This window comes from Hermetia illucens, chromosome 1 (genome assembly GCF_905115235.1).
Source record: "Hermetia illucens chromosome 1, iHerIll2.2.curated.20191125, whole genome shotgun sequence".
NCBI lineage: Eukaryota > Metazoa > Arthropoda > Insecta > Diptera > Stratiomyidae > Hermetia > Hermetia illucens.
In genome coordinates, this window is record NC_051849.1 from 165805767 (window position 1) to 165821114 (window position 15348).

Genomic DNA, 15348 nt, shown 5'->3' on the forward strand with positions numbered 1-15348 from the left:
GCGCCCTATACGCTGCTTTATGCAGAGGTTGTTTTCCTAGCGTCTAAGATCGGCCGAAGCCACGGTGGCTTGATACGCTGGATGGGGATTTGGAAGCCTCCCAATTGTGCCTAGATCACGGTTTTGATTAAACCAAATGGTGCAACTGATTACGACCAGCCGACCCCGCTTTTAAACGGGACACCGGTTGAAGAAAAAGAAGAAGGACTAAAATGAAGGGTTTTATAATTTTCTTGAAATATACATTTTTGATGCTATAATATTACAAAACAATTTAGATTTATAATCTTTCTGAGTTCTTTGCTTACTTTTAAATAGTTCTACCTTATATCTATCCTTAACTATTTTTTTTTTCATAAATATTCTAGATTTGACATTTCATCAACACTTGCTACATTTGCTGCATATTAACATACATTTGTTGCGCTTGTGGGATGGGTCCCGGCATTTGATAGCACATGCACCCGGGTATACTACAATTTACATATTGGTGCGCCATACCTTGTATTGCAGGTCCGGGAACTAAATGGCAGGGTATCGGAAGAACTGGAGGTTGGCGCAATCTCCCTGTATCATCTCCAACGAACAATTGTCCATATTGTGGTGCTAAGGTCCAATAGCCTCCCCGTCCAGGATCGTCGTATTCACGAGGCATTCTGATAAAATGTTCACTCATACTCAAATTGTTACGAATAGCATTTTGCCAATCTGTTTTGCATGTCCTGTAATACTCGTAGTTGTTTGTTATATATTCATATATTTCGGCGAGTGTTAACCGCCCATTGGGGCTCGCTTTTATCGCCATCATAATTAATGCGCCATACGTATATTTGGGCCGATCCACGCTATGGTCGTCGTTTGTAACTTCCTCGCCAAGAATAGAGCTTATAGAAAAATTCGATTGAAAAGCCATTTTGGTATCTTCTGGTTCAAGTTAAAACCTTCAAATTGAAACAAAAGACTCGACTATCAAGAAGAGGTAAACTTTGCTTTATTGCGAAAGTTTAAAGTATAAATATAAAGTAAATTGATTTCTTCTGATTGAAGTGATGCTGGATGACTTAGATTGAATGAGTTTTGATTTTGAAAATGGTTCTTTATATACCAAAAAATCACCTCCGTTCTTCCTTCCGTTGTAATGTCCTTCTCTGTCTAACTTTCTTAATAATTGCACTAATTACCGTCATACTTGGTGTGCACGCATTTGCATATTTGCAACTCAAAACGAAATAACCAAATTCAGTTATATTCTTGGAATATCTAGAAGGGCCTAATCCTTTTCATTGCCTTTGCGGACATCCTCACATAAAATCGTAAAATTGCTCTGACGTCAACAACTAATAATTATGCAGTCAACAACAGCAATGCGTCCTCCTATTTCATTTTTCTGACCTAATTACCTCTGATTAAGGACCATTCTTCACTTTCCCAGACAAGACTCCGGAAAAACCATTCATTCCAAGTTAACATTTTAGGGTGAAAATTAATTTGAAATCAAAGGTAGGGAACACAGGTAAATTATTGTGAAAGGATATGAACAACATACTACATAATATTTTTAACCGGACTCAAATCTAAATTCATATGACTTGAGTCTATGCTTTACATCAGGAAAGCTAGATACGTACTTGCCATGGACGACAAGTTGATATTTAGATACATATTACATACCTATGTGGAATAAAGTAGTATATTGGCCTCTTGAAAGTCAAATAGTATTAGCGCAATTGAGAAGTTTCCGTTTGATATTGTAGACACCTATTATGGATGTTCTGTGTATCTTGTCTATTGATATCTCACATTTGAAGGGTTTAAAAATACTTAAAAGCATAAAAGCTGACAAATAAGGACTTTTGTTGTTGTAAATGGTAAGGGGTAAACAGTTGCATGATTTGTATGGGCAAGATGCGTCCTTGCTAAAAATTAATTTATCGCTTCATGCAAATCAAGTTTATTACTTTCATGAAATAATTTTTCACGATTTCTTGGATGTCCAACCCTTCACGTCGTATTTTTGAAGGGAGTTCTATTATTCTCCTATAATTATCAGGAGCAAGTTTATCATATCTCACTGCGTCAATTTGGTTTCATTAAATTACCTAGGTGGATACTTTTTAATAGTTATTTTTCCTTCTAGCGCTCCAGTCGACTCGTTTCCCGAATGCGTTGTATTCAATAATCTTTGTTTGCATTACTCAAATATGTTACATTTGGCAATTTTCGGAAGCCTGAGTTGGGACCAGGTTCCAATGATTGTGGTATAGGCACGGAGTTTCATCTCTCTATGTATGAATTTAGACTTTATGATTCAAAGGATCGGGAAATGTGTTTTATTTGCACTCTACTTTATTCCTCGTACTTCATTTGCGTCTTTGAGTAACTTACTCGCCGTTGACGTTGAGATTCTAAAGCCTATTTCAAGCCTTGGCATTTAAGATGTCCTTCCTTCAACCATCTCGATCTGTCGATCGTCTCCTCCCATTTCCAAATCGGAGCTGCCTTCGTCTACAGACTCTTCCCAGCCCTTTCGGGGCTCTCATACCGCTCTTTGTTCTTCTGCCCTCAATTGGAATATCCTTTTAGATATCCAAGTATAGACCAACTTTATTTGAAAGGATATCGTTATGTAGGGTATTTCGGAGTCTAGGCACCACATAGTGGCAGCCTCTTGATTTTTTTCAGATTTTTCGGTTGTGTGGTTTCTGAGAATGAACTCCTTAAAGAAATCATCACTTTCGACCCGTCGCACTTTCCATGTTTCCAATAAATGTCAAAAACCGCCTACGGAAAGTACTAACGGAGACCTTTCATTTGATACTCCATATGACCATATTTGGTGTAGAAAAAATGTACACCCCCCTTTTGCATGTATGGAGATCCCTCCCGTAAATTCGACGTAAAAGAATATAACTCACTGTATGCGTGAGCGTTCACAGTTTCCACCTTAGCACCAAATTTGGTGTCAGTCGCTATAACCGCTTCCGAGAAAAAAGCGTTTGACGTACAGGCAGACAGACAGTAAACTGATTTTAATAAGGTTTTGTTTTACGTAATCGTTGGGGACAAAAGTGAAACAGGTGATAGATGGGCGTCTTATTTCAAAAAACTTCTCCACTACTCACATATAACTTAATCAGCAGAGCATACAAGAACTATGGACGAGCATAATGGGAACATTTAACCGACAATATTGGAAGAAATAAAGTTAGTCATCAAATGGCAAAAAAATTAATTAATTAATTAAAATTAATAAGGAGCCAGGTATACATCACATCTTCACTGAAATCATAAAATCAGGCGGTCCACGGACCATGAAAAGTATCCATAATTTGGTTCTCTCAGATTAGAACCACGAAAAGGGTTTCACAAGAATGGTCAGATAGTGTGATGTACTCTGGTGACAATTAGACATGTGAAAATTACAGAGGGGTCTCACTTTCTACGTCTTATAAAATCTTCACAAAACTACTAGAGAGAAAAATTAGAAGAAAGTGTGGACAACTTTATATACTTAGTATAATTGGCGAAAGACGGAAAAGAAGTTGGCCAAATAAATCATCGAATTCAGCTGGTGAAGAGCGCCTTCTATTCGATCCTATCGATTTTAAAAGCCCTTTAACTTACACAAGCCAGGGAATTACATAAGCTCCAAAGGCTGGCTTGGGTGTGTATCAGTGGGGCAATGAGGACATGCCCAACGGCATCCCTAGAGGTCCTCCTGGGGTTAACCCCTCTCAATCTGCACACACAGATGCAGGCAAGGAGATCAATATTCAGGATGGCCGGTAGTATAAGTGAGGCGGGGAGCTGCCTAAATCGAAGGAAGATTGATATTTTTTCTAGGCGGTATCCCGAATTACTGATACCAAGGGATAGCATGACAACGAGGTTTCACTTCGATAAGAAGTTTGAAACACGTTGGAGTAACAAGGCAAACTGGGAGAACGTGGTTGCGACATACGGCTTAAACCAGCAACTGATTACTTGGTACACTGATGGATCCCTCACAGCAGAGGGAGCGGGTGCAGGTGCCATTGGTCCAAGGAAAATGTACTTTGAGCCAATGGGCAGGTACACCAGCATATTCCAGGAGGAAATATACGCCATAGACAAATGTGCCTCCTTTAATCTGCAAAGGAACTACAAGGGGCATAACATAGCTATTCTGACCGATAGCCAAGCAGTGAGCAAGGCACTTAGGTCCAACCAGGTGAACTCTAAACTGGTATGGGAAAGCCTTGAGAGACTGAATACACTCGGCTCGTCCAACAAGGTCTGGGTACTTTGGGTTCCAAGCCATGCTGGGTTGAAAGGCAACGAGGCAGCGGATGAACTAGCCAAGAAGGGAGCAGGGACGCCTTTACACGGGCCAGAACCCTTCTGTGGAATCGCAAACGGTTTCATGGCTACGAATCTAAGAAATGAAGAGAAATGGTTGAGGGAACTATACTGGGCGGGCCTACCAGGGATGGAGCAGTCCAGGCTGCTTATTGGGGAATACGAACCCACCAAAAAGAACCTCCGAATCATAGTGGGAATTCTCACTGGTCTCACACTACCTGCAGGTTTTGTGAGGAGGAGAACGAAACCTCTATACACGTCCTGGGACAGTGTCCGGCACTTGCGCAAAGTAGGTCGAGGCATCTGGGAGAACACTTAATACCAGATGCAAAAGCTGAAACATCTGGAAGTGGGGAACATACTAAAGTTCCTAACGATTACAGGCCTGCTTGAGATACTATGATCAATAGGTACACTATAACCAGTAAAAGGGGCACAATAGTTCTTCAAGGACGCGGTTCGACTTTCCCTTAACAGAATAATAATAACTCATTTTTTAGCTTTTTTATTTTAATATTTTCGAAGTGGGTTGGTATTTATTTCGGGATCTTTGAAATCCGGCATCTATAGATGATTTTTAATATGTAGCATACGCTTTTAGCTCCTCTGATCTCACGTCGAAACGCTGGTGGTCCATCTGATTGAAGGTAATGCGTTTTATGAAGGCGTTTTTATGGGAAACATGTCAACTGTATGATTAAGTTTCAAAAGTCAATGAAGGGTTGGTTGTTGCCATTCGGTATATTATGGAGACTGTTTCCCCCATTCATTCCTCAATGTGTCTCCCCATTTTCGATAGTGGTGCTAAAATTACCGAGCAATCGTCATTCGGAGGCAATCGTAAAATTTTTCTTTGACTTCGTTTACGTTTTGTAAGCCCACCGTTCTAAATCACCAGCTTAAAGGACTAAGTCAAATGCAATAACGAAGTTGTGAAGTTGTCTCGATTAAGTTCGCATCCACCGCTACTTTCTTCTCAGTTTTCCCGATCGCGAGTTTTTTTACTGAGAATAGTATTCTACTAACTAATTGCCTCAACTGGGCTGATCCAATGTGGATTGTTGCACCAAAAATATTATTGTTATTATTATCTTCAGTTATCAGCAGAGATTTCCCTTATATCCTTTTCGACGGTCAAGTTGAATAGCATTGGATCAAGCCCATCCCTACCTTCCTATTTGCAATTCGTGCCAGCAAGTGAGGATTAACCGTGATGTTTTTTTAAGAGGAAGTATTTGCAATGAAATATTAGAGCATGATAGCCGTGCGTTTGGTTGAAGCCGGTGAATATTTGATAGAAGGCATTGTTCAGAACAATCACTTTCTGAGCATCTGCTTTACGGTGAAAAGCCATGTATTATTCATTGTGTAGCTTCAAAACCACTCGGGTACCCTAAAAAGACGCTTTCGCGTAAGACTTGAAGCATTGTTTGAGGAAATTTATCTGCAATTGTCCCAGGTTTGCTTACTGTTTTTTCATCACCATCATCAACGGCGCAACAACCGGTATCCGGTCTAGGCCTGCCTTAATAAGGAACTCCAGACATCCCGGTTTTGCGACGAGGTCCACCAATTCGATATCCCTAAAAGCTGTCTGGCGTCCTGGCCCACGCCATCGCTCCATCTTAGGCAGGGTCTGCTTCGTCTTCTTTTCCTACCATAGATATTGCCCTTATAGACTTTCCGGGTGGGATCATCTTCATCCATACGGATTAAGTGACCCGCCCACCGTAACCTATTGAGCCGGATTTTATCCACAACCGGACGGTCATGGTATCGCTCATAGATTTCGTCATTATGTAGGCTACGGAATCGTCCATCGTCATGTAGGGGGCCAAAAATTCTTCTGAGGATTTTTCTCTCGAACGCGGCCAAGAGTTCGCAATTTTTCTTGCTAAGAACCCAAGTTTCCGAGGAATACATGAGGACTGGCAAGATCATAGTCTTGTACAGTAAGAGCTTTGACCCTAAGGTGAGACGCTTCGAGCGGAACAGTCTTTGTAAGCTGAAGTAGGCTCTGTTGGCTGACAACAACCGTGCGCGGATTTCATCATCGTAGTTGTTATCGGTTGTGATTTTCGACCCTAGATAGGAGAAATTTTTAACGGTCTCAAAGTTGTATTCTCCTATCCTTATTCTTCTTCGTGTTTGTGTTTGACCAGTGCGGTTTGATGTTGTTGGTTGATTCGTCTTCGGTGCTGACGTTGCCACCATATATTTTGTCTTGCCTTCATTGTGTGTCATTGATGTGCAGCCCAAGATCTCGCGCCGCCTGCTCGATCTGGATGAAGGCAATTTGTACGTCTCGGGTGGTTCTTCCCATGATGTCGATATCGTCAGCATAGACCACTAGTTGGGTGGACTTGAAGAGGATCGTACCTCTTGCATTCACCTCAGCATCACGGATCACTTTATCGAGGGCCAGGTTAAAGAGGACGCATGATAGCGCATCCCCTTGTCGTAGACCGCTGTTGATGTAGAATGGTCTTGAGAGTGATCCTGCTGCTTTTATCTGGCCTCGCACATTGGTCAGGGTCAGCCTAGTCAGTCTTATTAATTTCGTCGGGATACCGAATTCTCTCATGGCCGTGTACAGTTTTACCCTGGCTATGGTATCATAGGCGGCTTTAAAGCCGATGAACAGATGGTGCAACTGTTGTCCATATTCCAACAGTTTTTCCATCGCCTGCTGCAGAGAGAAAATCTGATCTGTTGCTGATTTGCCTGGAGTGAAGCTTCTTTGGTATGGGCCAATGATGTTCTGGGCGTATGGGGCTATCCGGCCTAGCAAGATAGTGGAGAATATCTTATAGATGGTACTCAGCAACGTGATACCTCTATAATTGCTGCACTGTGTGATATCTCCCTTTTTATGTGTGAGACAGATTATGCCTCGTTGCCAATCGTCAGGCGTTGATTCGCTGTCCCATACCTTGAGCACAAGTTGATGAACCACTTGGTGTAACTGGTCGCCTCCATATTTAACTAATTCGGCTGTAATTCCATCGGCTCCTGGCGACTTATGATTTTTTAGCCGGTGAATTGCACGGACTGTTTCTCCTAAACTTGGTGGTGGCAGTATTTGTCCGTCGTCTTCAGTTGGCGGGACCTCCAACTCGCCGATGTTCTGGTTATTCAGTAGCTCATCAAAGTACTCAACCCATCGCTCTAATATTCCCATTCTGTCGGAAATCAGATTTCCCTCTTTGTCTCGGCAGGATGAGCATCGAAGTGTATAAGGCTTCATCCTGCTGACTTGTTGGTAAAACTTCCGCGCCTGGTGCGGTTGCTCCCTGTACTTTTCTAGTTCACAGACTTGTTGGTTCTCCCAGGCTTCCTTTTTCCGTCTGTGAAGTCGCTTCTCCGCTCGACGGAGTTCGTGATAAGTCTCTGCGCGTGCCCGCGTTCTTTGAGAATGCAACATTACTCGGTATGCGGCATTCTTCCGTTCCGTTGCTAGCTTACATTCATCGTCAAACCTGCCGTTCCGACTCCTTTTGCGGCTGGGGCCAAGTATATTTGTGGCCGTATCCATGATAACGTTCTTCAGGTGGTTGTGAAGATCATTAGTTGATGCTTCATCTCCAGGTCCTCTGTTGACTGCGGTTATTGCGGCATCCATTTCCCTCTTATAGGTGTCGCGGAGGGTTGTGTTGTGGATGGCTTCAGTGTTCACTCTCACCTGATTGTCAGAGGGGATTCTAGGTGGTATTGTTATTCGAGCTCGGAGCACCATGCCAACGAGATAGTGATCCGAGTCTATATTGGCCCCCCTATATGTTCTGACATTCTTCAAGGCTGAGAGGTGGCGGCGTTCGATCAACACGTGGTCAATTTGGTTGAAAGTGGTCCCGTCTGGAGAGGCCCACGTATGTTTGTGGACCGCTTTCCGCGCAAACCAGGTACTTCCAACAACCATTTCGTGTGACCCTGCTAATTGAATAGTCCGCAGTCCGTTATCATTTGTTTTTTCGTGTAAGCTATAGGAGCCAACGTATCGCCTGAATACGGGCTCCTTCCCTACTTGGCTGTTAAAATCCCCAAGTATGATTTTGATATCATATCTGGGACAGGCTTCGAGGGTTCTTTCAACTGCCTCGTAGAAGGTATCCTTCTCCGACTCTGCAGTCTCTCTGTAGGGGCGTGAACGTTTATGAGGCTTATATTTCTAAACTTGCCTCGCAAGCGCGGAGTGCATAGCCGTTCGCTTATGCTTTCAAAGCCGATAACAGCAGGTTTCATTTTTTGGCTGACTAAGAAACCTACTCCGAGCACATGGTTTACTGGATGACCGCTATAATATATGGTGTAGTGGCTCTTCTCCAGGAAACCGGTCCCTGTCCATCGCATCTCTTGCAACGCTGTTACATCAGCCCTATATTGGGACAGGGTATCGGCTAGCTGCTTATCAGCTTCATCTCTGTACAGGGAGCGCACGTTCCATGAGAAAATGCGCAAATCGTTGTTCCTTTGTCGTTGCCGGGTCCGTCGTTTTAAAATCCGTCCTATCCGAGGCTCCTGTTGTGGCTTCGTAACAAGTTGTTTTCCGTGTAGGGTTGTCAGCCCTACCCAACCCCCAATCTGGAGGACCAGTTGGTACAATTTGTCCCGTTTTTAGGCGCGGGAGACTCGCCTTCATCCTTCTCCGTCTGCAGCTTTTCGTCAAGAAAGAGCTCCCAGCGGTCACCACGTGGAGTTGGAGATAGGGTTTGGTAGTAGAGCTGTTGGTGTTGGTTCAGCAGGCATTTCCCAGGTTTTATGCTCCATCGTGGGTACCAATCCACGTTTCGCCCCGGGACCTATACTACCCTTTGACCACCACTGTTTTTTGGTCGCGTTGAATGTGAAATTACGCCATCCTGCTCCCTTCTCTGTTGCTGCCTTTTAATGACTCTTTCGTTACGTGATATCATCGAGGCCGACTGTTTCTAATTTTATCAACCTCCTATAGGGGTAGTGAGCTGCCTCCGGTAGGCCTACCCTTCGTTTGTACAATTGTAAACCCACGCGTTGATATAGTATTGGAGGGACTTTCGTTAACCTTTTCTTTTCGACTGATAAGGCCCCCATTTTTATGTGTACACATACTTACCTTTCGTTGCAACCAATCTCCAATTTTTCCTTGAAATATGAGCTAATAAAAGTTTAATGCTTCCGGCGGTTATTTTTTATCTGCTGTTTGTATATATCAACATTGAGAAAGTATATTGAAGCTGTTCGAACTTATTTTAATTTTATGACAAGATAGTTCCATTTCGGCATTTCAGAGAAAACAGTGAATGCGGATAAGATGTATGGGGATCTGGCCATTAATGCTAATACGAACAGTCCAAAGATCTTTCGGAATGAATACTATAGTTTTATTTGTGTATGTCGTCAGTCTGACAATATTTGTCTCCTTTGCCAAAGGTCTTTGTTCAGTTTTGCACGCCACATTCTGTGCTATATGTTGAGTAGAACAGTTCGCATAAACTCCCTGTTGATGCTCTTTAAAGCTTTCTCGAAATTAATGAAGAGCAGGTGAAATCAGCACCTAAACTAAATAAAAAGAACACTTTTGCAGAAACTGCAAGCGCAGTGCGGAGTAGTTCCCTCAGGCAGGCCGTTAAGAATGCAGGGTTTGTTCGGCCTAAGCGCGTTAATAGCAAAGATCATTTCGTTTCTGTCTGGAGGAGCAGTCCATATCTACAATTCACAGAGCTTGTCGTATCAACAACACGAAATGGAACATCACCATATGTTATAGGATTTAGAATCGTGGTAAGGTGCTCCTTCCATCATTTTAACTGGTCGTTATTGGTTATGCCTACTGTTCATGATGTGGTATACCGTCATCATCAGCAACTTATATTGCCATTTGTTCTGCAAGAAAGATTCTACTTTGCTGGATGACTGTCGGATAATTAATATGCTCTTGAATGGGGCCGGCCTTCTACTGACTTTAGAGTACCAATAACTTCAACGTGAAAGATAGTCACATATTGACCAGAATATAAGCAGATTACTATTCCCTCAATGGGGGCGAGACTCTCGCTTTATACGGCTTTAGGGCAAAAGTACACACAATCTATTGTTTTAGCATTAAATGACCTTTGTCTAAACTATGCATGCCCTTTCTTGTACCATAGAAACACTAGATCTAATTCAAACTTACAGTCGCATCGCAAACTGGACAAGATAATAAACTTGTATATTTTAAGTAAAGCTCAAGGAAATCAAACTCAGCAGTGATACTTTCCTTCACCTAAGGTTTATAAAGAGTGGAAGATATTTTCAAAATCAAAAGCAAGGCAAAATTTACGTTATGTAACTGCGGACTTTACTTTACCTACTTACTTACTTTCTAACTTTTCCCTTTATGAGATAAGAAACCAAGGTATACCCCAGTTATACAGAATATGGAAAAAAGCCAAAGGTCATATTTTGTGTTTCTGAGGTGCTTTTCGATAAAACGTTACTTAACCTGCCTTTTAAAATTTATTTTGGGTTTATTGACATCAAAGGGCAAAAGTTAGATAAATTTGATCAGTATTGGCAGGACAGTTGATGAAATAAGTGAATTTATAATGAAAACGATGATTTTGACAGAAATGCAGAAATTAGTATGGTTACTTTTAGTTGTCAAAGTATGCTTATAAAAATGAAACGTTCACGCCTTTACAGAGGAGACTGCAGAGTCGGAGAAGGATACCTTCTACGAAGTAGTTGAGCGGACCCTCGAAGCCTGTCTCAAGTATGATATCAAAATCGTACTTGGAGATCTCACCAGTCAAGTAGGATGGAGCCCGTATTCAGGCGATACGTCGGCTCCCTTAGCTTACATAGGGATACCAACGATAACGGACTGCGGATTATTGAGTTAGCAGTATCGCACCGAATGGTTGTTGGAAGTATCTGATTTGTGCCGAAGGCGGTCCACAAACATACGTGGACCTCTCCAGATGGGACCACTTTTAACCAAATTGACCACGTGCTGATTGAACGTCGCAACCTCTCAGCCTTGATGAATGTCAGAACCTATAGGGGGGCGAATATAGACTCGGATCACTATCTCGTTGGCATAGTGCTCCAAGGTCGAATTACGATACCACCTACAATCCCCTGACAATCAGGTGAAAGTGAATACCGAAACCATTCACAACACAGCCACACATTCACAATACCTATAAGGGCGAAATCGGTGCCGCATTAACCACAGTCGACAGAGATCCTGGAGATGAACCATCAACAAATGATCTTCACAACCACATGAAGAACGTTATCATTGATACGGCCATAAAGATATTTGGCTTTGGCCGTAAAAAAAGTCGGAACGGCAGGTTCGACGATGAATGCTAACTGCGGAACGGAAGAATGCCGCATATCGAGTAATGTTGCATCCTCAAAGAACGCGGGCACGCGCAGCGTCGCGCGGAGAAGCGACTTCACAGACAGAAAAGGAATCCTGGGAGAACCAACAAGTCTATGAACTAGAAAAGTACAGAGAGCAACCGCACCAGGCGTGGAAGTTTTACCAAAAACCAGCAGGACGAAACCTTATACATCTCGATACTCACCCTGCCGAGACAAAGAGGGAAATCTGATTTCCGACTAAATGGGGTATTAGAGCGGTGGGTTGAGTATTTTGTTGGAGTTGGAGGTCCCGCCAACTGAAGACGACGGACAAATACTACCACCATCAAGTATAGAAGAATTACACCAAGTGATTCATCAACTTATGCTCAAGCAGCGAATCAATGCCTGGCGACTGGCAGCGAGGCATTATCTGTCTCATACATAAAAAGGGAGATATTACACAGTGCAGCAATTATAGAGGTGTCACGGCCATGAGAGAATTCGGTATCCCGACGAAATTAATAAGACTGACTAAGCTGATCCTGACCAATGTGCGAGGCCAGATAAAAGCAGCAGGATCACTCTCAAGACCATTCTACATCAACAACGGTCTACGACTAAGGGATGCTCTATCATGCGTCCTCTTTAACTTGGCCCTCGAGAAAGTGATCCGTGATGCTGAGGTAGGTGCCAGAGGTACGATCCTCTTTAAGTCCACCCAACTACTGCCCTATGATGATGATATCGACATCATGGCAAGAACGACCCGAGACGTACCAACTGCCTTCATCCAGATCTAACAGGCGGCGCGTGATCTTGGACTGCAGATCAATGAAGGGAAGACAAAGTATACGGTGGCAACGTCAGCACCAAAAACCAACCAGTCAGCAACAACAACCGCACTGGTCACTTAATCCGTATGGATGAGGATGATCCAGCCCGTAAAGTTTATAAGGACAATATCTGTGGTAGAAAAAGAAGACGAGAGGGAGACCCTGCCTGAGATGAAGCGGTGGTGTAGGTCAGGATGCCAGTCAGCTTTTAGGGATATCGAATTGGTGGCCCTCGGCGCAAAACCGGGATGTCTGGAGCTCCTTATTAAGGCAGGGCTAGACCGGATACCGGTTGCTGCGCTGTTGATGATGGTGATGTGTTAGAAGCTATTTGGGACTATACGCAACCGATTTATGTAGCGGAACCAAAAAATAACAGTTAGTGGCAATTGTTCCTGGCTTTACGGAAAAGCAGCAGTTTGCCCATTGCATAAACGCAATTGATGAGAAACACATTATAATAAAAAGGCTAACAAATACTGGATTTTCATTTTTTCATTACAACAAATCGGGAAACCGAAAGCTAGACGCTTCAGGTATGAAAGGTTTTGTGTATTTCTTTTATATAGAGATTTGAGTGTACATTTGTCCTATTAGCATGTAGCACGTAAAATATGCATATATTATGGAAAATATCCACTTTCAAGTTTCATAGTTTTGAATTTGCGAAGAAGCGACAACTTTGACTTGTTATAAGTTTGTAAGTAATTGTGCGATTTTCACCGAATTCGGCAGGATCATGCTCTAATTCTGTAGCCTACATTGCAAGGTCCCCATATAAGCAAAAAAGGGTGTGTATTTTTTTTACCAAATGTAGTATTTTCGTCTTCGATCTTAGTTTTGACATTTTTTGGAAAGGTGGGGAGTGTGGGGGTCAAAAATGCTCTTCTCTTTAACGGACCCATTCTCAGAAACTACCCTACCGAAAAATCTGAAATAAATCAAGGGGCTGTAATTATATGGTGCCCACGCTCCGAAATACCCTCCATACCGATATACGGATATCCTCTCAAATAAAGTTGATAATAGTAAATTACTATAATTTTTAGAAATTGACTGCAAAACCGCCTTAAGCTCATTCTAGTATCAAGAAATTTTGCAGTAATCCAGGCTATAATCCTACCAAGTTTAGTGTAATTCGCACTATTATTAATAAAGTTATAACAGGTCACAGTTGTCACTTCTGTGCAAATTAAAGACTTTAAATGTCAATATCACTTGAAAGTGGATATTTTTACATAATATATGTGTAAATAACATTCTCCATACTAATCGGGACCAATGCACACTCAAATGTATTTATAAAAGGAATACACAAAGCCTTTCATAGCTGAAGCGTCCAGTTCCGGTTTTCAGACTGGTTTATTCTGAAGACAACAATAAGTTCATACACAAAATTTCAAAAACTTCCGTTTTTCATTCAATTTTTTTTTTAAGTGACAAGATTTTTAGTAGAAAAACCCCTTTAGACTTTTGTTGAGGTTATCGTTAACCTGCCACGTAAATATAATTCAACCAATTCCTTAAAATACCACTTTGCATAACTTTCGCCGTATTTTCTTTTGGTGAATATTATCATTGAACCATTCAAGTTGATTTTGCAGTATACATGCATCTGAACTTATCGCGTTGTCAAAGTAAATAGACAAATGGTGACCATCACTATAGTACACGCTCATCAGGACTTTTGGACGCACTAGTTGAATACAGCATAGCTATAATTATCATATCATGCCACGTAGTCATGTCGCAATTGGGGTTTGAAGAAGGTCTATTCCACTTTCTGTAATATTTCGTGGTGTATTAGCGCAAATGGCGTAAAAAATGGCAGAATAAATCGAAATACTTTGTAATTTTGGTAAAATATTTTTTAATAATATGCTACTCAGATTTATAGTCTTTACAGTGCTTTCCTTAACTTATTCACAGTTTTACTATAATTATGTCTATTTTTAACTAAATCATATTTTATGTACTAACTTAGATTGACATGTCATTTGCATCCGCTAGAGTTGCTGCATATTGAAAAGCATTTGATGCAATTGCAGAGCGGGTACCACCATTTCATAGCACTTACATGCAGGAACACCATAATATCTATATTGATATGCAGGACCTTGAATCCCTGGCATGGGTACGTAATTGCAGTTGATCGGAGGTGATGGAGGACCTGGAGGTTGGCGCAGTCTTCCTGTGTCATCTCCAACGAACAATTGTTGATACTGTGGAGACAGAGTCCAATAACCTCCACGTCCAGGATCATCGCATTCACGGGGAAGTCTCACGAAATGTTCACTCAGACTCAAGTTGTTACGAATAGCATTTTGCCAATCTGTTCTGCATGTCCTATAATATGCGAAGTGGTTTTTTATGTACTGATAGATTTCCGCCAGTGTCAATCGTCCACTGGGACTCGCTTTTATAGCCATCATGATTAATGCACCATATGAATATTTGGGCCTATCTGCATCCCCATTTGCTGCTTCAGCTTCTTCACCAAGGATGGAGCGGATGGAAAAGTTTGAATTAAATGACATTTTGACTCGTTAAATTAAAAATGTTTACTCTATTCACTGAAAATTAGTTATATCTAGGATGACTTTGATTATCGCACACTTCTTTTTTTAAGAGTCTAAATGAAATATTGCTCTATTAGCTAATTGACCTAGTGAGCTAGAATTGAATGATTTTCGGCTTCGTAGGTGGTCCTTTATATACCAAACGCAACATCATATCAGATTCAGATACGAGTTGGCTTTGTTTCTCTTTCTATCTTCGTAATTATCGATCAGTTAGCCATTTACCAGCATGTGCATATACATATTTGCCATCGGAATCT

At 41.8% G+C, this 15348-nt stretch overlaps 2 protein-coding genes across 2 annotated transcripts; both read right to left on the minus strand.

The window, feature by feature from the left end:
* Window positions 1–297: 297 nt before the first annotated feature.
* On the minus strand, window positions 298–870 carry LOC119647099 (fork head domain transcription factor slp1-like). Its single transcript, XM_038047870.1, has one exon. It carries the CDS (start codon window positions 806–808, stop codon window positions 392–394), a length of 417 nt encoding a protein of 138 aa, XP_037903798.1. The 5' UTR covers window positions 809–870; the 3' UTR covers window positions 298–391.
* A 13552-nt stretch (window positions 871–14422) lies between these two features.
* On the minus strand, window positions 14423–15070 carry LOC119646816 (forkhead box protein I2-like). The gene has a single exon (XM_038047430.1). It carries the CDS (start codon window positions 15044–15046, stop codon window positions 14516–14518), a length of 531 nt encoding a protein of 176 aa, XP_037903358.1. The 5' UTR covers window positions 15047–15070; the 3' UTR covers window positions 14423–14515.
* Between the last annotated feature and the right edge of the window lie 278 nt (window positions 15071–15348).

Coding starts and splice junctions, on each gene's coding strand:
- LOC119646816 (XM_038047430.1), bottom strand. CDS start 15,046: ATGTCATTTAATTCAAACTTTTCCATCCGCTCCATCCTTGGTGAAGAA.
- LOC119647099 (XM_038047870.1), bottom strand. CDS start 808: ATGATGGCGATAAAAGCGAGCCCCAATGGGCGGTTAACACTCGCCGAA.